Source organism: Quercus suber, unplaced genomic scaffold (genome assembly GCF_002906115.3).
Source record: "Quercus suber isolate HL8 unplaced genomic scaffold, Cork oak 2.0 scaffold_589, whole genome shotgun sequence".
Taxonomy (NCBI): domain Eukaryota; kingdom Viridiplantae; phylum Streptophyta; class Magnoliopsida; order Fagales; family Fagaceae; genus Quercus; species Quercus suber.
This window is the reverse complement of record NW_027070034.1, coordinates 64,859-87,680: the sequence shown is the minus strand read 5'-3', so window position 1 is coordinate 87,680 and position 22,822 is coordinate 64,859. Positions and strand designations below refer to the sequence as shown.

Genomic DNA, 22,822 nt, shown 5'->3' with positions numbered 1-22,822 from the left:
AAAATTTTCAGTTTCCATGTTTTTGACCAAAATTTTTTTCATGCATCATTTGTGTTTAGGATTCACATGCATTGCATTGATTTCTGTATCCATCTGGTAGTTTTGCAGTCATATCTCTCATTGTTTTCACACATGCATACACTTTGCTAAATTGGGTACTCAACTTGATTTAAAAATTGATTGATTAATTTTTGAGTTTTGTACATTTTAGTATATGCTATTTCTTATGTGTGAACTGTAGAAAATATTTTTCTTAAGAGATATGATGGATAATCAATGTGCAAATATTTTCTCTACTCATGCGACTGTTTATGGGTCACATAATGCCATGTTTGCATTTTATTGAAAGAGAGAATATTTTTTCTTCATGTGTATCCTCACCTTAGTTTTTAACTTTGGTTTGTGTGTTTTTTTTAACTTTAGTCCTACTGGTGAGGATGTTCCTGATTCTGTTGGTGCTGCTGCTACTGCTGATTTTCCCCTACCTCCTTTTTTTTCCCCAAACTATTTTTCCCAACACTTGTTTTGTGTTTCCTATTTTTATAGGGGAAAAGCTTGTTTTTAACCTTTGTTGTTCCTAGGGGAGTTGTCTCTATTTTCTATAGAGTTGAATTGTTTTGTGTCCCGTTGATTTTTTTCTTATCCTTTATTACGTATGTTGACTGTTTACTCTTGTATGAGTTGTCTTTGTCAATACGTGACAAAAAATGGAGAGAAATTATTGATTTATGGGAATCATGTTTGTCTTGTTTAGGGGGAGCTGAAATTATTTTTGAAAGGGGAGAATATAAATAAAAACTTTTTGTTGTATCTAACTTAGGGGGAGAGTTAGTTTACTTATGTTTTTATTTCTGTTTCTTGTTCACTGCTCATTGATTTATATTTATGAGTGCTAGTCCTTAGCAATCCTCAAAGCACCCATGTCTACTAAAAGTGAAAAATTAAACTAAAATACAAGCCACTTTCGTAGGCTACACGACTGCACTTCCCATGTGCAGCAAGTCTTTGAACCCCTAGGTCACCCTAGTGGACGAGTTTACTCTCGTGAGGGTTTGCAGTGACTCTAAACTTTTGATTTTGCTCACTTTGCCTTTGAATGAAAGTACTAAGTGCATCCTCCAAGGAAGGTCTAGATGATGATGATGCATGTGGTGAATTAAAATTCCTTGGAGCAGGAGGATTCAACACATTGTCACTCTTATAACTCAAATACGGATGGTTTTGCATATTTGGGTTATAATTGTTAGAATATGAAGAATTATTTGGCCAATATGAATTAAATGCATGTACTTGTTCTTCTGGCACATTTAAGAATGATGAAAGTGATGCACATTCATTTGTAGCATGGTTTATCTCATGACAGATTTTACACACCTCCATTGGGTCCTCTCTAAAGGTAGCACTAACACTCCTACTTCCTTTCATTTTGAGTGCCTCAATTTCTTTTGTTAACATGCTGATTTTTGCACTCATGTTATCATCTTCCCTCAACTTGAAAACACTTCCACTAGAAGTGGTAGTGTTAGTTCTAGTCCTATCAGTGGAGTCCATAGGGCTAGGTCCAATCCATGTGTTAGAGTTTTCAGCTATCTCATCAAGATAATCAATTGCATCTTCGGGTTCTTTTTGTAAAAAGTCCCCTTCGCATGAGAGTTGAATAAACTGTCGGTCCCTAGGTGTAAGTCCTTCATAAAAATAGCTAACTAATCTCCAATCTTCATACCCATGATTTGGGCAGAAATTGAAAAGATCTTTGTACCTTTCCCAAGCTTGGTATAAGGTCTCATTTTCTCATTGGACAAAACTAGCTATCCTTCTTTTTACTTGCTGGACTTTGTGGGGAGGAAAGTGTTTCTTAAAAAACTCTTTTGCCATCTCCCCCCAACTACCTATAGACCTAGGTTTCAAGGTGTAAAGCCAACTTCTTGCCTTATCCTTAAGAGAAAAAGGAAAGAAACGTAACTTAGCAGTCTCAATAACATTTTGTGCATAGAAACTACTAATTACCTCTTCAAAAGCTCTAACATGGACATAAGGATTTTCATTTTCTTGTCCCCTAAAGTCAGGAAGTATTGCTAATAAACCTTGTTTCAGTTCTACATGTGGTGCATTCGGTGGAAACATGATGCATGAAGGAATAGAATTTTGGGTGGGATGTAACAATTCATACATAGTTCTTCTATTCTCCTCATGATTATTACGTGTTTCATCACCCATGATTGATGAAGAAGGTGAATGTGAAGGTGTGTCAAAAAGATTACCAAAGTAAGTTTCAAAAATTTCTAGTCTGCCTCTCTCGTTTCTAACCCAAATGCTCATGCAACAATGAATCCACAATAAAAAAAAAATAAAAACAAACAGAAAATAAAAACAAAATAAGGGAAAAAAAATTGGAACAAAGTTACCAATAGAAGAATTTCCACCGGTTGTGCTTTGCTCCCAAAAATTGCCTCTGAACACGCAACAACTCCCCAGCAACGGCGCCAAAATTGCTTGCTCACTCCCAAGTGCAGGAGATCGTAGCAATATAATTCTCGGAGAACCGAGGTCGAACCACAAGGAGCAGGGTATATTCAAAGACAATATAATTAAACAACAATTTGGGTGAAAAATAAAAATACTTTTGCTTGGTGATTTTTAACAAGAATAATAATAAAAACTGATTAAATCAATAATGTAAATACTAGGGCATCGGGGTGTTTCCCTATATCAATATGAAATTCTTTGTGATCTAAGAAAATATCTATTTTATAATTGATTGTTCTTATACAATTAAAAACTTATGATTCGGTTGAACTGAGACAATTTAAGAACGCATGATAACCTCGATTAATAATGCGGTTAGAAAAGTTTTCAGAAAAACCCATTCACTTTAAAACCTGATTTCTATTTGAAACTATTAGAAATTCCTCTAAACAATAAGAAAAACATGATTGAACTTATTGAAAGCATGGAAGAACTAATACATCAAAGGAAATCTAATTGAACAATCAAATATGTTATTGATAAAATCTTAAAAAGAATCACATTGAATATTCATACCGCATAGAAGAAACACACCCCTAGCCCTAGCAAAGAGTTTAGGCTGCCATTAGAGAAAGGAAAATACAAGTTTTTCTCTGCCAAAATTCGTTCTCATAGCCTCCCTTTTAAAACCCTAATGTCTAAGTGTCAAAAGAAAATAAAACTTTTCACTATTTAAATTTCCGTCCAGGTTTACAGTAGTAACTTGTGAGTTAATTTTGGCCTTCAAAAATTGAGAATTTCGAAAAACTCAAAACTGGAAAGTTGTAGATATTTAAGTCACGGTTCCAACCCATCTAGACTTGTGTCAATTGGATTTTTGAGGAGAGAGAAATGCCCAAAATACTGATCAGTGCTCAAATCAGATTTTTCCTTTTCAGATTCTATCTCTTTGATTTATTTCCGTATTTGAAGCTTCCAATCATCTTAGATGATCCAAGCACTCCAGCTGCACCTCCTTAGACATTTAGGCACGGTCCTTTAGCTCCACTTTAATTCTAGTTTAGCCTCTATTCTCTCACAAATTCCTGTAAACTGATCTTTCTCACATGATTTCCTGAAAGTAGAAAATTACACACAATGAATAGCATCTTATTCAAGAAATTTTGTAAAGATAAATAATAGGGACTAATACAAATCATGGCTTAATTATACAAATTAAGCATAGTAATAAGGAGATAATGCCCACATAAATATATAACAAGTACACATTTTAAGGCGTTATCAATGAGTTACTTGTGATATATGTCTTTGTTTTGTGTTTTGTGAAGTCAAGAATTTATTTGTTGATTTACTGTTTTTTCTATCACACATGCATTTGTGCATTTTGTTTTGTGTTTCAGGAAATATACAGGTTGATTCAATTGAGTTGCTGTCTATACTTGCAACTAATGGATAGTAGTTAAGATTGGATTTGTTGTTATGAGCATTATCTTTGTAAAGGGTTTTTATTTGTAAACTTTAAGCTTTTAGTTTGTGTTTTGTCACGGATTGCCAAAGGGGGAGTTTGTTATTCATGATATATGTCTTTGTTTTGTGTTTTGTGAAGTCAAGAATTTATTTGTTGATTTACAGTTTTTTCTGTCACACATGCGTTTTGTTTAGTGTTTCAGGAAATATACAGGTTGATTCAATTGAGCTGTTGTCTATACTTGCAACTGATGGATAGTAGTTAAGATTGGATTTGTTGTTATGAGCATTATCTTTGTAAAGGGTTTTTATTTATAAACTTTAAACTTTTAGTTTGTGTTTTGTCACGGATTACCAAAGGGGGAGTTTGTTATTCATGATATATGTCTTTGTTTTGTGTTTTGTGTTTTGTGAAGTCAAGAATTTATTTGTTGATTTACTGTTTTTTCTGTCATACATGCGTTTATGCATTTTGTTTAGTGTTTCAGGAAATATACAAGTTGATTCAATTGAGCTGCTATCTGTACTTGCAACTGATGGATAGTAGTTAAGATTGGATTTGTTGTTATGAGCATTATCTTTGTAAAGGGTTTTTATTTGTAAACTTTGAGCTTTTAGTTTGTATTTTGTCATGGATTGCCAAAGGGGGAGTTTGTTAGGTTCTAAAGATTTAGGAATTTATGTATTTAGAACTCTAATTTGTATTGTTGGCAAACCATGATCAAAATAGGTTATTTAGTCTTGTTTAAACTTGCTCAAAGTTGGTCTTTCATGTAAAGTTGGAATTGAGTGGCTGCAAGATGCATTGGTGCATTTCGGCCTGGCTCGATCGATTGAAGGAAAGGCTCAATCGATCGAATCTCAGGCAGAATATTTTTCTGTAGAATTTCCAACTCAGCCCAAGCTTATTAAGGATTAGAGTTTCAGATTTACTTCTCCCACTATATAAAGGAAACCCTAAGCCACATTTTTGAGGGCTTTTAGAGAGAGAGAAGAGAGTGCCTCTTTTGTATCTAGGGTTTTGTACCAAAACCTCTCTAAGTCTTTGTTTCTTATATTTGCGGTTTATGTGAATCTCTTGTGAGATCATTGAGAAACTTTCCTTCACATAAACTTAGGGTTTTCAAGGTAGAGATATTATCTACATCTTGATGATCAACAAGGTTGCTGCTATTGGAGTTTAAAGAAAAACAAGCGGGGGTGCTTGTACTTGATTGAAGAGTCCAAGAAAGAAGGAGTCCGTGGATTTGGAGCTTGCACGTGGTCATGTCAGTAAGTTCTAGTGGTGGGTAGCATTAGAAAGTCAAGCGGGGAGCTTGTAGTCCTTCTGTATGAACTTCGATTCTTTCGCATAGTGGATTCAAGTTTACCTTGAGGATAGTTAGGTCAAATCCTTCCCAGGTTTTTACCGTGTGGTTTCATAGGTGATCATATATTGTGTTATTTACTTTTCTGCTGCTTTATATTCTTGATATGATTATTTGATTATTTTAACCTAGAATTGCATAATTTGACTAAGTAACAACTTGGCTAATTAACTAGGCTACTCAATCTGGTTGTGTTTTAAGGGTCTAAATTTCTAACATATACATTAGAGTAGTTATCGGTTTATTGCACCTCATTTACTCTTGTTCCGCACTTAGATAAGTTAGGGTAAAAGCAATTTAGCCGTAATTTTAATTTGGGGGTCTAAACAAGCTCTTGTGTATTCACACATTTTCGAGCTTTCAAACTCCAACTTTATTATGTACTACTTGATTAACTTTCCCCATAAATAAGTAAATAAATATAGTGGCAAAAAATTTCTATGCATGCATAGAATTTTTTTTTTTTTTTTTTTTGAGAAACAAATTTTTACTAATTGTATATGACTTTCTAATTAATATTAGAAAGTCATATACAATATTGTTTAGAGTATATTGTTTGAATTAATGAGAAAGATTGATTTTAATTTATGAACTTATATTATGGCTAAAAGTCATATACAATTTTTACTAACAAATACATTCTCAAAAAAAAAAAAAAAAAAAATTTACTAACAAATAGAGACACGTTATTGAAGACATTCCGGAGGACATTGTCCCTTTGATAGCTGCTGATATTTCTTAAGGTTTTTGTTTCAATAATAGCCCAGTTTGGACATCCAGTCTAGTTTCTCAACAACAACAACAACAACAACAAAAAACATAGAGACACGTTATTTATGTGCGAGATTGAGTATATTTCTTCTTCTTCTTCTTCTTCTTCTTCTTTTTTGGTACAACAAGATTGTGTGTATTTCTAAATTTATTGATTAATAATAAATGATAGATACATTCTTTAATTTTTCTTAATCTATGTTAGAGAGTAAATGATTTTCTAGCAGACTCGTACACACAAGAGGATAGTCCAAAATGAGACAGAAAAAGAGAAGTCAAAGTCAAAGTTGATTTTTCTATCCGTGTGTTTTTCTTTTTCTTTTCAAATTATTAAAAAACCTTCAGCTATTTTTATTTTCCTTTCGACCTTAAAAGATAGATTAAATTAATTAATGTTTCGCACAGTATTTACACTATTATATTAGATATTTATGTTTTTGTGGATATTATGTGAGAGACTTTGCATTGGTCCAAACCGAAGAGTATTGTTTTGGAAAACAAGTTGCTCAAAGATTTCAGCTATTGGAAATCTCTTACAATAATGTACTAGACGTTTTTATGTATAGAGGACTTTAGATTATTTTGGATTATCTAGAAGACTAGATCAAAAGTCCTTATTTTTTTTTTTTTTTTTTTTTTCTGGGTAATAAATATTTATCTACAGTCACCATCTACTAATGAAATTCTAGTTGGTAGTAAAATTTCCATAGCCATACTTTGTCCAACTAAAAAAAAAAGAAAAAAAAATCCGTTCATGAGTGAGACAAAAGGCAATTTTTCCATTTCATTAAGTCTAGATTCACCAAAAAAAAAAAAAAAAAAAAACTTAAGTGTTTCTAATTCAATTAAAAAATAACAAGATTACAAATAGATTATACAAATTTTATAAAAGTCCAACTTAAATTCATTACTTTTGTTAAAAAAAAAAAAAATTCTTAAGTGATTCTAATACGATGTTATACATTTAAAATTCTTTAATTTATTAAGTTACTCATACTTTCTAATAAATAGCAAATACATACATAATTATGTACCACTGTGTGTATGTGTGTTTTGGTCTTAAATGTCGGTGTCGTCCTAAAGATTGGCCCTCCAAAGAAAAATTTATGATCCTATTGGGAAAATTAGGTATTTGATGACTTTTGTGCCCAATTTAGTATCGAGACTATTCATGGGTAGAATATAACTATAAACTCTTTTAGCCAAACAATTGACGGCAGAACTCCCAAAATCAAAACTAATAGTGACCTACTTGAAAGCCAAACATCATCAACCTCACGTTAATAGCCAAGCCCCCTCTGACCCACAACAAAACTCAAAGACCGCTACTACTCACAATGGAGATATTTTCATATGCAGGTATATGAGGCATCCCTCTTGTAAGGTTGAATTTATTCAATCATTTTTGTTAGCTTTATTCTATGCCAAATTTGCTTGTAATTCAGCATTTGGAAACCTTGTATTTAGATGGGAATCATGCAAGGATAGTGTGTGAGAGAGTGTGAAGAAAAGTTCAAGAGTGTGCATTTAAAAAGAGCCTCGCGACTGGATCTCGTGACTAGCTCGCGACTGGCAAGTCGCTAAAGTGGCACACATGTGAAGCATGCAGGGAGCTGAAGGGTCACGCTAGCTGTAGCATTACAGGTCAAAACTTCCAGTCTAACCAGGTAGTTAGCTCGCGATTCAAACTCGCGACTCATTCCAGTCGCAAGGTCAAGTCACCAGAATGCCTTGTTTGTTAGAAACCTGACTGTTCGCATTCCCCACTCACCTTACTATAAATACCTTTATACCCACGAAATGTAGAGAGCTTCCAGAGAGAATTTTGAGAGAGAAACCCTAAAGAAAAACAAGATTGACTCATCCACAATCTTCATCTTTTGATTCTTCAAATTCCTCTACTCTCAACCTCTCCATTGTTATATCCTTGAGATGTACATTAGCCAAATCCTTATCTCACCATACCCATATTTGTGAGAAAATATTTTGGTACTTAGGAAGCAGTTCGGAAGGGACCAATTCATTTTGGTTAATGCAATGGGCGATTGTGGGATCTGGTAAGCTAAAGAAGACAAAGTTTGGCATAACCCTATTGAAGAAAGAAGCTTGGAGGGCTTAAGTGCACTGAGTAGATTATGCTTGGAGGGTCTGCTGCTATTCATGTATCCCAACTTTATTTTCTAGTGGATTATTGACCGTTTGGAGGGCGGCGGAGAGGTTTTTCGGCGAGAACTTCGATTTCCTCTTCGATAACATATCGCTGTATTGTCTTTGTGTTTGCATCTCTCTTCCCTTAATCTTTGCCTTTTAATTACTGCTGTGGTTGTGATTAATTTCGGTTTATATTGTTTTACCAATTCTATTTTAGCTTATATTCATATTCCGCACATATATTGTTTGCTTATAAGCTTGTGTTGGTAATTTGTAAATTGGGAGTCTAAACATTCATTGGTGTTTTACACACTATTTGAACATTCAATTCGTATTAGAGTGTTGCACTTGCTGTGGTTTAAGTACCTAAGTGCGATCCCTGACCCGTTTGAGATGGATCGATCTTAATCTCTTAATACTCCACCATATTTTGATGGTAGCAACTATGCCTTTTGGAAAGTCTGGATGAGGGCATTCTTGTGTTCAATTAATGAAAGTGTTTGGGATGCAGTAAATGTAGGATGGACTAGGCCGATCTAATGCAAATAGCAAGGCACTAAATGCTATTTTTTGTGGTGTATCTCCAGATGAGTTTCACAGGATATCTCACATTACAATTGCCAAGGAGGCGTAGAAAATATTGAAGACAACCTATGAAGGAACTAAAAAGGTCAAAGACACCAAGTTGCAAATGCCAACCCTTAGATTCGAGGAGTTGAGGATAAGTGACGACGAGTCATTTGATTCATTTTATGGCAAACTGAATGAGGCGGTTATTGGGAAGTTCAATTTGGGTGAAAAGACAGAGGACTCAAAGATAGTGAGGAAGATCCTTCGATCATTGACGGAGAGCTTCCGTGCAAAGGTTACTGCAATTGAAGAGAGCAAGGACCTTAATGATATCAAAGTTCAAGAACTAATTAGCTTATTTCAAACATATGAGCCGTCTCTACCTTCACAAAGAAAGGGCAAATCCCTTGCTCTAAAGACGATCAATGAGAGGGTGGAAGCTCACGACTCATCGGATGAGGATAAGGTCGAGAAAGATGTGGCATATCTTGTGAAGAATTTCCGAAAATTCTTGAAGTTCAAGAAGAATGGAAAATTTGTTGAGAAGGGAAAATTCTTGAAGTTTCGGAAAGGAGAAAAAGGACTTCAAGAGGAAAGATGGGAAGAAATCTCAATCCTCTCAAGGAATCACGTGCTTCGAATGCAAGCATGGACATCTCAAGAAAGAGTGTCCCAATTATTTGAGAGGGAAGGGCAAGGTGTATGCCACTACTCTTAGTGATTCAGACTCTTCTAATTCAGATTCAGATGAAAGCTGTGATGGAAGGGAAATTTCTCTGCATTTATGACCATTTCTCTTGTGGAATCTTCGGATGATTTGAGTGTGCATGGAAGACTTGGTGAGTAAACTGAATTGGAGTCAATGGAGATAGTAGAAGAATTTGATGTTGAGGATGATGAAATAACAGTGGGACTACAAGAAACATACAATTCCCTCTTTGAGAAGTCAGAAGAATATGCAAGAGTGGCTAAGGCAGCCATTAAAAAGATGAAAAGGGCAGAGGAAGATTATAAAAGTCTTCTAGTGTAATACAAGGAGACCAAATGTGAAATAGAGATGCTGATCGAAGAGTTAATCGAAGCTTATTCAAAAATCAAATTCCTTGAGCTTGAGGTGATTCAAGCGAATGCTAAAATAGAGTAGGTTTCCTCCAATAAGCTTAATGATGTACTTGCTCATCAAAAACCATTCTCCGACAGAAGCGGATTGGGATACATCGGTGAGAGTAGTTCGAGTGTCAAAGTGTCCAAGGATATAAAATTTGTGAAAGCTAAGGAACTAATAGTGGAAATAACTATTGTTGANTCATGGGTAGAATATAACTATAAACTCTTTTAGCCAAACAATTGACGGCAGAACTCCCAAAATCAAAACTAATAGTGACCTACTTGAAAGCCAAACATCATCAACCTCACGTTAATAGCCAAGCCCCCTCTGACCCACAACAAAACTCAAAGACCGCTACTACTCACAATGGAGATATTTTCATATGCAGGTATATGAGGCATCCCTCTTGTAAGGTTGAATTTATTCAATCATTTTTGTTAGCTTTATTCTATGCCAAATTTGCTTGTAATTCAGCATTTGGAAACCTTGTATTTAGATGGGAATCATGCAAGGATAGTGTGTGAGAGAGTGTGAAGAAAAGTTCAAGAGTGTGCATTTAAAAAGAGCCTCGCGACTGGATCTCGTGACTAGCTCGCGACTGGCAAGTCGCTAAAGTGGCACACATGTGAAGCATGCAGGGAGCTGAAGGGTCACGCTAGCTGTAGCATTACAGGTCAAAACTTCCAGTCTAACCAGGTAGTTAGCTCGCGATTCAAACTCGCGACTCATTCCAGTCGCAAGGTCAAGTCACCAGAATGCCTTGTTTGTTAGAAACCTGACTGTTCGCATTCCCCACTCACCTTACTATAAATACCTTTATACCCACGAAATGTAGAGAGCTTCCAGAGAGAATTTTGAGAGAGAAACCCTAAAGAAAAACAAGATTGACTCATCCACAATCTTCATCTTTTGATTCTTCAAATTCCTCTACTCTCAACCTCTCCATTGTTATATCCTTGAGATGTACATTAGCCAAATCCTTATCTCACCATACCCATATTTGTGAGAAAATATTTTGGTACTTAGGAAGCAGTTCGGAAGGGACCAATTCATTTTGGTTAATGCAATGGGCGATTGTGGGATCTGGTAAGCTAAAGAAGACAAAGTTTGGCATAACCCTATTGAAGAAAGAAGCTTGGAGGGCTTAAGTGCACTGAGTAGATTATGCTTGGAGGGTCTGCTGCTATTCATGTATCCCAACTTTATTTTCTAGTGGATTATTGACCGTTTGGAGGGCGGCGGAGAGGTTTTTCGCGAGAACTTCGATTTCCTCTTCGATAACATATCGCTGTATTGTCTTTGTGTTTGCATCTCTCTTCCCTTAATCTTTGCCTTTTAATTACTGCTGTGGTTGTGATTAATTTCGGTTTATATTGTTTTACCAATTCTATTTTAGCTTATATTCATATTCCGCACATATATTGTTTGCTTATAAGCTTGTGTTGGTAATTTGTAAATTGGGAGTCTAAACATTCATTGGTGTTTTACACACTATTTGAACATTCAATTCGTATTAGAGTGTTGCACTTGCTGTGGTTTAAGTACCTAAGTGCGATCCCTGACCCGTTTGAGATGGATCGATCTTAATCTCTTAATACTCCACCATATTTTGATGGTAGCAACTATGCCTTTTGGAAAGTCTGGATGAGGGCATTCTTGTGTTCAATTAATGAAAGTGTTTGGGATGCAGTAAATGTAGGATGGACTAGGCCGATCTAATGCAAATAGCAAGGCACTAAATGCTATTTTTTGTGGTGTATCTCCAGATGAGTTTCACAGGATATCTCACATTACAATTGCCAAGGAGGCGTAGAAAATATTGAAGACAACCTATGAAGGAACTAAAAAGGTCAAAGACACCAAGTTGCAAATGCCAACCCTTAGATTCGAGGAGTTGAGGATAAGTGACGACGAGTCATTTGATTCATTTTATGGCAAACTGAATGAGGCGGTTATTGGGAAGTTCAATTTGGGTGAAAAGACAGAGGACTCAAAGATAGTGAGGAAGATCCTTCGATCATTGACGGAGAGCTTCCGTGCAAAGGTTACTGCAATTGAAGAGAGCAAGGACCTTAATGATATCAAAGTTCAAGAACTAATTAGCTTATTTCAAACATATGAGCCGTCTCTACCTTCACAAAGAAAGGGCAAATCCCTTGCTCTAAAGACGATCAATGAGAGGGTGGAAGCTCACGACTCATCGGATGAGGATAAGGTCGAGAAAGATGTGGCATATCTTGTGAAGAATTTCCGAAAATTCTTGAAGTTCAAGAAGAATGGAAAATTTGTTGAGAAGGGAAAATTCTTGAAGTTTCGGAAAGGAGAAAAAGGACTTCAAGAGGAAAGATGGGAAGAAATCTCAATCCTCTCAAGGAATCACGTGCTTCGAATGCAACGGACATGGACATCTCAAGAAAGAGTGTCCCAATTATTTGAGAGGGAAGGGCAAGGTGTATGCCACTACTCTTAGTGATTCAGACTCTTCTAATTCAGATTCAGATGAAAGCTGTGATGGAAGGGAAATTTCTCTGCATTTATGACCATTTCTCTTGTGGAATCTTCGGATGATTTGAGTGTGCATGGAAGAGCTTGGTGAGTAAACTGAATTGGAGTCAATGGAGATAGTAGAAGAATTTGATGTTGAGGATGATGAAATAACAGTGGGACTACAAGAAACATACAATTCCCTCTTTGAGAAGTCAGAAGAATATGCAAGAGTGGCTAAGGCAGCCATTAAAAAGATGAAAAGGGCAGAGGAAGATTATAAAAGTCTTCTAGTGTAATACAAGGAGACCAAATGTGAAATAGAGATGCTGATCGAAGAGTTAATCGAAGCTTATTCAAAAATCAAATTCCTTGAGCTTGAGGTGATTCAAGCGAATGCTAAAATAGAGTAGGTTTCCTCCAATAAGCTTAATGATGTACTTGCTCATCAAAAACCATTCTCCGACAGAAGCGGATTGGGATACATCGGTGAGAGTAGTTCGAGTGTCAAAGTGTCCAAGGATATAAAATTTGTGAAAGCTAAGGAACTAATAGTGGAAATAACTATTGTTGAAAAAGTGAAGGTGGAGAAGAAGAGGAATGTGACTGATCAATGGGTGTTGATAAAGCCTTGTAACCAATCAGTGGTTAAACCTGAAACTAAAGAGAAATCACTTCCAAAATCACAAAGAGGTCCGAGAAAAAAAAATTTCTACTATCATTATGGACTTCAAGGACACACCAGACCAAATTGTCATAAGTTTAGAGCTTTGAAGAATGCAAGTGCTCAAAGGTCAGGAGGACCAAGAAATGACAAAAGGAATTGGACTGCTGAGCAATCAAAAGGTCAAGAAGGTAATTCCCGAGTGGTGGACGTGATGAAGATGATTGTTGCCTTTACCACCTGTTTGGCAAGCTTCACCAGAAGGTTTGAAAGCCACAACACTCATACCCAATCCTTCAAGTATATCACCTCAAACACACGTGTCGTGTGGGTGAAGAAGGGTACACATGCATAAGCATTACAACATGTCCATGCATTAATACTTCCTATGCTATGTGATTTTGATTGGTTGTGTGCTTTGTATTATCATTCTAGCCTGGTTAATATATTTGTGTTCATTTGTTATTTGCTTTAAATGTTTTTACATTGTTTTTTGATTAATCTTTACTTATTTTTGTGTCAAAAATCCAAAATCACATAAAAAGGAGAAAATCCAAAAAGTTTGATCGGCATTATTATGTATTGTCACAAACATGTTTTGCCTTGTGCCTTTGTACTAATGGCTTTGTACATTTACGAGCGTAGCTTATTCTTTATGCACTCATATCATTGTGGAAAAAATCTTGACATCTATGTGACTGTTGTAAATAGATCTTCAAACTTGTCATGAATGATTAGTCAATGGTTTTGTTGATCTTGAAACTTGCATAGACTTGTGCCTATATATCTTCCCACTCTTTTATTTTTTTTTGCTTAAAGAGCTAATGAAAAGAGATAATGAGCTGCAAAAACTATTGTACATACTAGTATTTGACTAGGAAAAAGGAAAAACGACCTTTATGAAAATGTATGATGCCTAAAAAGCCAAAGGCTTGCTCATCAATTTGAAATATCAAAAATTTCAGGCGTCAATCTCAAAAAAAGATGTATTGATTCAAAAAAATCAAATGATATGATGTGTATGAAACCAAATGAAAATTTTCAAAATTATGTAATCAAGTTTATGTGGGAGGTCATATATGCATATTTCTATAATTGAGATTGTTCACTTTTCTTCATGCTAATTGTGTATGACTTGGTTGAATTAATCATTGAAACTTCACATTAGACTAAGGACTATCTCATTTTATATACCCACACACATTACACATGTCTATGTTCAATGAATGCCTTATTCATTTGTGCGGTTGTACTTGATTAAATGTGTTGCACATGCTCAATTATATGTTGATCAAACACAAAAAGATTTTTGAATGTTTTAATTGTTTTTGGAAAGTATTTTGTTTTGAAAAATGTCAAGAATTTCAAAAACTGTGCAGCCCTATTCTGGCAACTTGCCTGGCAGGTCAGGCCAGTCGCATGCCCCAGTCGCGAGCTTACACAGAAGGTTTTCTCGACTCTATGGCGAGTCAAAGTCCAGTCGCGAAAAAGATTTAGAAATTTTTTCAAAAATCTGGGTTTTTAGATTTCTCGTGACTCAGTTTGGCAACTTGTTCGCCAATGGAAGCTTCAGTCGTAAGGGGTACTCAAAATGTTTCGCAGCTCCCTTCGCGACTTCCTCACGAGTGGACCTTCTAGTCAAGAAAAATACTTAGATAAATTTTTCAAATTTTGTCTCAGGGGTTTTTGGCAACTTGGTCTGGTGACTTGTTTGTGACTCATTTTAGTTGCGAAAATCATGTGTTCTACGCTTTAAGGATAGTTTTTAAAAAACTTTTCAGCTTTTTCCTCGCTCACTTTGACTGTTCATTGTCTTGTCCGTTCATCTCTCTCACAAACTCACCGTGTTTCTCTCAAAAATCACCATTTTCATCATCATCTCTTCTTTAAACTTCAAGAAAAGGTATGAGTTTTCTATTTTTCTTAATGTATTTCATGTTTATTGCCTGTAATTTCTTGGTTTTTGAGGTGTTGTTGAGATTTGAAAAATGTAATGTTCGAATAAGGGTTGGGTTCATTTTGTTGAGTTTGTTGATAGGTTTTGTTGATAATGATAATAGGAGAATGTTAACCAGTACCAAGCGGTGCTGGTTAAATACAGAAAAGACAAAATAATTTTGTCAGAAAAAGTAAAAAAAAAAAAAAAATCTCAAATAGTTCTACAAAACTGAAAAATTGACATAAATTGAAACAAAAGACAAAAATCGTGTCAGGAAAAAGTAACAACTTGTGTGCTTAACGAGCATCGGACAGTGCCCGTTAACAGAACCCATGATAATATGATGCTTGATATGCATGTTCTCATGTTTGCTTCTCATTTTTTAGTATGATACTTGATCTGAGTTGTGTTGTGCATATCATACCCATGGTAAAATGTCTCATAGACATTTTCTTGTGTTTTTGGGTTTTTGTGTAATACAATGTTTGTGGGGTGTTTTTGGTTTACACTGATTGTTATTTGCATCACTAGTTATGTGTTTTGCATTTTGCCCTGGGTTGTTCATGGAATTTTGAGCACACACTTACATTGTGATCTATTTGAAGATTTTTATGATAAAACTCTACTGTGTTGTGTTATTGTGTGTTCTCTTATGTCAAGATGTGCTACTAATTTGTTACTAATTTTTGGTGTTACCATATGTTGTGCTCTGTTTTGTGGTCTTTGTTTCTATGTCTTTGCAGATGACTCCAAAGAATAAGACTACTGCACAAAAGGCTGACAATAGGCAAAAAATGGATAATACCTGGTTTAGGTCTACCAAACATTTTGAGAGATACAATCAATTTTATCAGAAGGCTCCTATCATGCAAGAGAGATTTTTGGATTTGGCTAATTTGAAAGACTACTTCATTCCCGGTTGTTTTCAAGACAGAGGTTGGGACAAGCTCTTTGGTGATTTGCCTGGGGTATGTGAACCATTGATTAGAGAATTCTATGCCAATGCAGTCTTAAGAGATGATGAAATCAACAGTTGGATAAGAGGCCATGAATTCAACATTGACTTGGAGGACATTGATGAAGTTCTTGGTTTTGAGGAGTTAGACCATGATTTCACACACTACAGGGACATAGTGCTCTCCATAGAAACTGTTCAATCTCACACGTGTATAGTAAAATTGGACTCCAATTTCAGATTCCAATTGAACAATTGGAATGACACATGGCACAAAATTGAAACTCTAATTTGGAATTCTATTTGGGTTTCTCTCTGCTTCACCTATTATTATATATATAGATGTATGACCTCCACTATTGAATTTTCAAACATCAATTTCAAGATTTGCTTCTCCAAATGTCAAACACAAAAACAAATAGTACTAGATGTGTTTATCAAACCAAATTCTACCTAAATCTGTTTGTTTGAGTATGTTAGTATGAAATACTAGATTAAAATAATGAATATAGACCATCAATTAGTTTTATAAATAAATGAAAAAAAAAAAAATCAAATCATCAACCTCAATATAAATAAATAGAAATTCAAGTTTGATTGAAATGGATAGAAGTTGGAAGCAAAATAGAATGAAAAAAGAGAGAAAGAAACGGAAGTGTGAAAAGATTGAAGACATTAAGTGTAAAACTATGAGAACATTTGCATAAGTGATGAGGTCTCTTGGAAGGTGGCTGGAAAGTACAATATTGGAAAAACATATTGAAAATGTGAAGTAGTTTCTTTATTGTAAAAGTGATTAAGACCGTAAAACTTTTGAAAGTAATGGGCTTGTTGACGTGTTGGGGAAAAATGGTCAAAGTAATTAAGTATATTTGAATGAAACAAGAAGTCAAGGACACATAAGGGGCACGGGAATTCTGTAGAACCTATTTTTTACCAGCTATAAAACGTAGCTCCACCCCTGGTTGTCATTAATTATTTGGAAACAAGGATGACAGAAGAATTTTTTGGCCATTTCTGAATAGATTTTTTTTCCCTTTTGTTTTTTAATCTATCACAGCCATTTATGAATAGTTGAAGGGGAAGAGGGTGCTAAATGCAACCTCCTTAAAGTTTAAGGATGTTAGTCCATTTTGCCCCCAAAAAAATTATTGGAATTTTTTTTTATTAAAAAAGAATAATAATATGGGGTCAACACAAGAAATCCCATAATTCCATAAGTTTTCTATTCAACTTAGTGTTGATTTTAACCAACCTTGTTAAAAATCTTGTACCTCAATTTGTAAGATAAATCTAGAGTTGCGGAATAAAATATTAATATACATACTTCCTCATAATTGTTTAAGTGTTTGGAGAAAAAAAAATCACTATATGATAGTGTATATAAAAGGGTCTTCTAGTTTTGTTTTGTTTTGTTTTGTTTTGTTTTGTTTTGTTTTTTTTGTTTTTTTTTTTTTTTTTTTTTTTTTTTTTTTTTTTTTTTTAACGATGCCACTATGTCGATGGAGGTCATTTTTTTTTATGATCATCGGAACAAAGACTTTACGATGGAGATCATTTTATTCGAGTGAAAGTTGTAGTTGATGTTACGATGCCACTATGTCGGGGTCGCCTGGTTTCTTCAAGCAATAATAAGCAGGTGTGGGTTTCATTTAGGTATGAAAGGTTACCAAATCTCTGCTATTGGTGTGGTAGCCTCTTACACGATGATCGGGACTGCGAAAGGTGGATAGAAAGTGAAGGGTCCCTTAAGGCTGATCAAAGGGAGTTCGGACCTGAGTTAAGAGCACAACCTTTTGTGGCTTCGAAGAAGAGTGTAGTCTCGGTGCCTGGGTATTATGCTACAAAGAAGAAAGAACAATGTGGTAATTTTTGCCAACCAATGAAAGAGATGACACCAGTTCAGCCATGCCCAGAGTCGACCACGGTGCAGGAAGGAGCAAAGGAGGATCATGACCGTTACAAATCAGGAAATTCAATGGGTAACGATAACAGCAGTTTAAAACCCATTAAGACCACAGACCAAATAATCAAGCCAGCAATTAATTCCATGAGTTATGGGATTCCAGAAAAGTCCACTAATGAGGAAACATTGCCAGCTAAGGAAAGTTACACAGCTGTGGTGCCAGGAAAGGAAAAAGAGGATGAATAATTTCAGGGACATGTGATGGAATTAATTATCAGCGCCCAAATCAGGAATTGAATAAAAAAATTCCTCACGTGACCACTACGGCTTCAACACAAGCAAAACGTGTTCTCCCTTCTTGGACACGTAGATGCAGGCCGGTCACACAAACCTAGAAGCAAACAATACCAAAAATTGCAGGAAAAAAAAGGGAGCTTGTGATATCAAAAGACTATGTGGAATTAACCTCAAAGCGTCTTCAGATTTCTCACAATGTGGATGATACACCTATCATATTGGCAGAGGCTGATCATCAGCCCCGCCAGGAGTAATGAGTTGTTTAGCTTGGAACTGTCGTGGGCTTGGGAACCTACGTACAGGAAGAGAGCTTGTGGAAATCACACGAGCAAAAGATCCCTCTGTAGTGTTTGTGGTTGAGACACTTACAGATGATGCAAGGCTAGAGATTGTACAACGAAGTATTGAACACGACCATAGATGGGTGGTCCAAAGGGAAGGTTGAAGAGGTGGATTGGCTCTATTTTGGAAGTCCTCCATTAATCTGACGGTAATAGGTTCGTGTAAGTATTACATTGATGCAATTGTAGACAAGGGTACAAACAATGAGTGGCGATTGACTGGTTTTTATGGTGAACCTGAAACAGCAAGAAGGGTAAAGGCATGGGAGAAGCTCAGGTATCTCAATTCTATATCTAATATTCCATGGCTATGTGTTGGGGGTTTTAATGAGATAATTAGACAAGATGAGAAAGTGGGTGGTGCTCTTAGGCCTCATAATCAAATGTAGTGTTTAGAGAAGTTTTAGATGAATGTGGATTTATGGATTTTGGGTACATTGGACCCAAATTCACATGGGCTAGACATTTTGATAATGGTAACTCAATTTGGGAGAGATTAGATCGAGGATTGGCCACAAATGATTGGTTTTTAAAGTTTCCTGGTACGAGGGTTCACCACTTACGTTGTGATTCATCAGACCATGTCCCAATCCACATTGTGTTCTTGGGTTTGGACCCTTCAAGGAGGAAGAAGTAGTTTCGGTTTGAAGAAATGTGGTTGTCTAATCCTGGGTGTTCTGAAATTGTGGAAGCCGTGTGGGAAATGGGCGTTTCTGAATCGGGGGAAGGGATTTTGCATAGAGTGGAGAAGTGTGGTAAAGACTTAAGTTGGTGGAATAAGAATGTGTTTGGGATGCGAGAAGGGAGCTAGAAAAATTGGGGAAACTACTCCTCAAGGCCGAAGAGGAAGCTATCCATAGGGAGACAATACTAGGGTAAGGCAATTAAAAAAAGAAATTGAAGAGTGGCGTGATAAGGAGGCTACCATGTGGGCACAGAGGTCAAGATTATTATGGGCAAGGCAAGGAGATAAAAATTCGAAATACTTTCATAGCTGTGCCACGAAAAGATATCGGAAAAATTTAATAGAGGGGATTAGAGATGAAGGGGGTTTATGGAAAACAAATATGGAAGAGATCACTGAAGTCCTTGTAAGCTACTACCACTCTCTTTTCACTTCTAAGGGCCATGTGGATGCTTCTAGGGTGCTAGAGTATGTGCCTAACGTGATTACTGATGAAATGAATGCTTTACTGAGTCGAAAATTTGAAGTCCATGAAGTGGAGAGAGCCTTGCATCAGATGGCTCCACTAAAAGCACCAGGTCCAGATGGGATGCCACCATTATTCTACCAACACTTTTGGGGCACAGTTAGACATGATGTTACCTCCTCCATTCTGTTGTGGCTAAATTCATGTACCTTCCCGCAATCCCTTAATCACACCTTTATCACCTTGATCCCTAAAAATAACTCTCCTGAACATGCCCATCAATTTCGCCCTATTAGTTTGTGTAACGTGTTGTATAAAATTTTTTCTAAAGTTTTAGCCAACCGTTTAAAGAAAGTCTTACCCTCTATCATTTCTGAACACCAATCAGCTTTTACAAAAGATAGACTAATATCTAACAATATAATGGTGGCCTTTGAAACTCTACATTGTCTGCAAAGATATAATTCGAGAAACCATGGTTATATGGCTGTAAAATTAGACATGAGTAAGGCTTATGACAGGGTGGAATGGGCTTTTTTAGAAGGAATTATGAGGAGGATAGGGTTCAACGAAGGGTGGATACATTTGATTATGTTGTGTGTTAAAACTGTGACATACTCAGTGTTGGTGAATGGAGAACCATGTGGCATGATTCACCCAACTAGGGGTATAAGACAAGGCAACCCCTCTCCCCTTTCCTTTTCTTGCTTTGTACTGAAGGGTTGAATGGGTTGATAAAAAAAAGTGGAAAGGAATGGGGATATCCATGGCTTCTCTCTTTGTAGAAGAGGCCCTAAACTAACACACTTGCTTTTTGCAGACGATAGTCTTCTTTATTGCAGGGCTACAATGGAGGGGTGTGACAAGGTGTTAAACATGTTAAGTGACTATGAAGATGCTTCCGGCCAAAAAATTAATAAGAGCAAGACGGCACTTTTCTTTAGTAAAGCTATGGACGGTGCTATAAAGGATCAAATCAAAGAAGCATGGCGAGTTCCAGAAATCATGCAATATGAGAAGTATTTGGGGCTGCCATCCTTTGTGGGGAGAGGAAAGAAATCAAGTTTCAACTACATTAAAGAGAGGGTGTGGCGAAAAATCCAAGGTTGGGAAGGGAAGCTACTTTCCCAGCGGGTAGAGAGGTGTTGATAAAGTCAGTCATCCAAGCCATTCCCACTTGTACAATGGGATGCTTCAAAATTCCAATGGGCCTATGTAATGAGATCGAAGCTATGATAAAAAAATTTTGGTGGGGTCAAAGAGGCAACCGAAGGAAGATACATTGGATGAAAAGGATGAGTTGACAAAGTCTAAAGATGTAGGTGGTATGGGCTTTAGAGATTTGGCAAAATTCAATGACTCTCTATTAGCAAAGCAAGCATGGCGCCTTTTACATAATCAAAATTCCCTTTTCTACAAAGTTTTCAAGGCTCGGTTTTTTCCTAATTCAACTATAATGGAGGCAAAGGAGTCTAGGATGAGTTCTTATGCTTGGAGGAGTATACTTGTAGGAAGGGATGTTATTCACAGGGGAGCTCGATGAAGAGTGGGCGATGGAAAAAAAAATTAGAATTTGGCAGGACCATTAGCTGCCAAGGAAACACCCTCCACTTGCACTATCTTGTCCCTTGACAGATTTTGAAAATGCGACAGTGGATATCTTAATAGACCCACGAAGTAGGCAATGGAATGTAGATATGGTGGATGGGCTGTTTAATACTGAAGAAGCAGAAATAGTAAAAAGCATTCCCTTAAGCCAGGAAGCAGTTGAGGATATCTTATTTTGGCCTTACTCTTGTGATGGAAGGTATAATTGTAAAACCGGGTATAGATTCTTGAAGGAGGAGGAGGAGCTGACTGTGGAATTAAGGGAGGTTACAAACGAAGACAAGTAGTTTTGGAGGGAGATTTGGTGTATAAAGGTTCCACCAAAAGTAAGGAATCTGTTGTGGCGTGCTTGCCATGAAGCCATGCCCACAAAAAGTGCTCTGTTTCGCCGCAAAATTTCGCCAGATCCTTTATGTGTTAGATGCCAAGCTTTAGCCGAGACTCCATTGCGTGCCTTGTGGTCTTGATTCGGTGTGGTCAGATACGGTGCTATGGAGCAACAGGGGTTCAATGCAATTCATGGACTTCAAAGAACTCTTATCATGGTAGATAAAAAACAAAAACCAGCTTGAGCTTTTCGCTATTACAGTCTGGACAATATGGAATCAGCGGAACCGGGTTCGGGTTAACCAGCCAGCGGATGCACTTCACCAGCTTGCCCACCTCTCCAAGGTCTGGTTAGAGGATTATTGTGGCAGGCTATTCAGTCCAGACACACAGGTGCTACAGGTCCATCGCTTAGAGAATCGGTGGAGACCGCCACCATCAGAATTTTACAAAATTAATTTTGACGGTGCGGTATTTCCACGTGAGAAGAAAACAGGGGTTGGGGTCGTGATTAGAGATCACAGAGGCCAGGTCATCGCATCTAGTTCAAAGCTGGTTCATCAACAACTTTGCAGCAACGGGATTGAAGCGTTGGCAGCTGGTTGTGATCTCTCTTTTGCGCTGGACGTTGGTGTTAAACGAGCCATCTTGGAAGGAGATTCTTTGAGTGTGATTAAAGGTCTGATGGAGGAGGAAAGAATGCTAGTGCCTTTGGGTTTATTAATTAAGGATGCAAAAAGATTGTCACACAATTTTGATGAATTTTGTTACTCTCATACAAAGAGGGAATGTAATGCGTTAGCTCATAATCTGGCTAGATATGCTGTAAGCATACCAGATTTTTTAGTATGGATGGAGGAAGTTCCATCACAATTTCAATATGTACTTCAAGCCGACTCTGTAGGCTTATTTCAATAAAATAAATTCCATGGTTGGACCCTCAAAAAAAGATTTGTTTCATTACTATTCTTCCATCAAAGAGTTTAAAACTTATATTTTTAAGGTGTCAAATGAGTTATACCAATTGAGAGTTACCTAGAAATTGTTATTCACTATAATGTCTTTCACAAATAAAATTCTTATGACATGAGTTTTCATTTATCACTTAAATGTGGGCCACAAAGTCTTCTCAAAATCTTATGTTCTCCCACTTGGCCCACATGATATTTAAATAACTTGATAAGTGATATTCATTTAATATGGCTATGATATAACTCATGTCAACTAGTTGTGAAATACTCTCACTCAAA

General features: G+C 36.4%; 2 protein-coding genes and 1 non-coding gene across 3 annotated transcripts; 2 read left to right on the top strand and 1 right to left on the bottom strand.

Annotated features, from left to right (window-relative positions):
* Positions 1–1,023: 1,023 nt before the first annotated feature.
* On the bottom strand, positions 1,024–2,217 carry LOC136063874 (uncharacterized). Its single transcript, XM_065764870.1, has 2 exons — positions 1,890–2,217; positions 1,024–1,715 (listed from the first exon to the last, which is right to left on the bottom strand). The coding sequence occupies exons 1-2, from the start codon at positions 2,215–2,217 to the stop codon at positions 1,024–1,026; spliced, it is 1,020 nt and encodes a 339-aa protein (XP_065620942.1).
* Positions 1,721–1,827, top strand: LOC136063884 (small nucleolar RNA R71). The gene has a single exon (XR_010625540.1). It is a non-coding gene; the product is annotated as a small nucleolar RNA R71 (small nucleolar RNA).
* A 17,195-nt stretch (positions 2,218–19,412) lies between the features above and the next one.
* On the top strand, positions 19,413–22,490 carry LOC136063873 (uncharacterized). The gene is made up of 3 exons (XM_065764869.1): positions 19,413–19,842; positions 21,291–21,511; positions 21,795–22,490. The coding sequence occupies exons 1-3, from the start codon at positions 19,413–19,415 to the stop codon at positions 22,488–22,490; spliced, it is 1,347 nt and encodes a 448-aa protein (XP_065620941.1).
* The last annotated feature ends 332 nt before the right edge of the window (positions 22,491–22,822 follow it).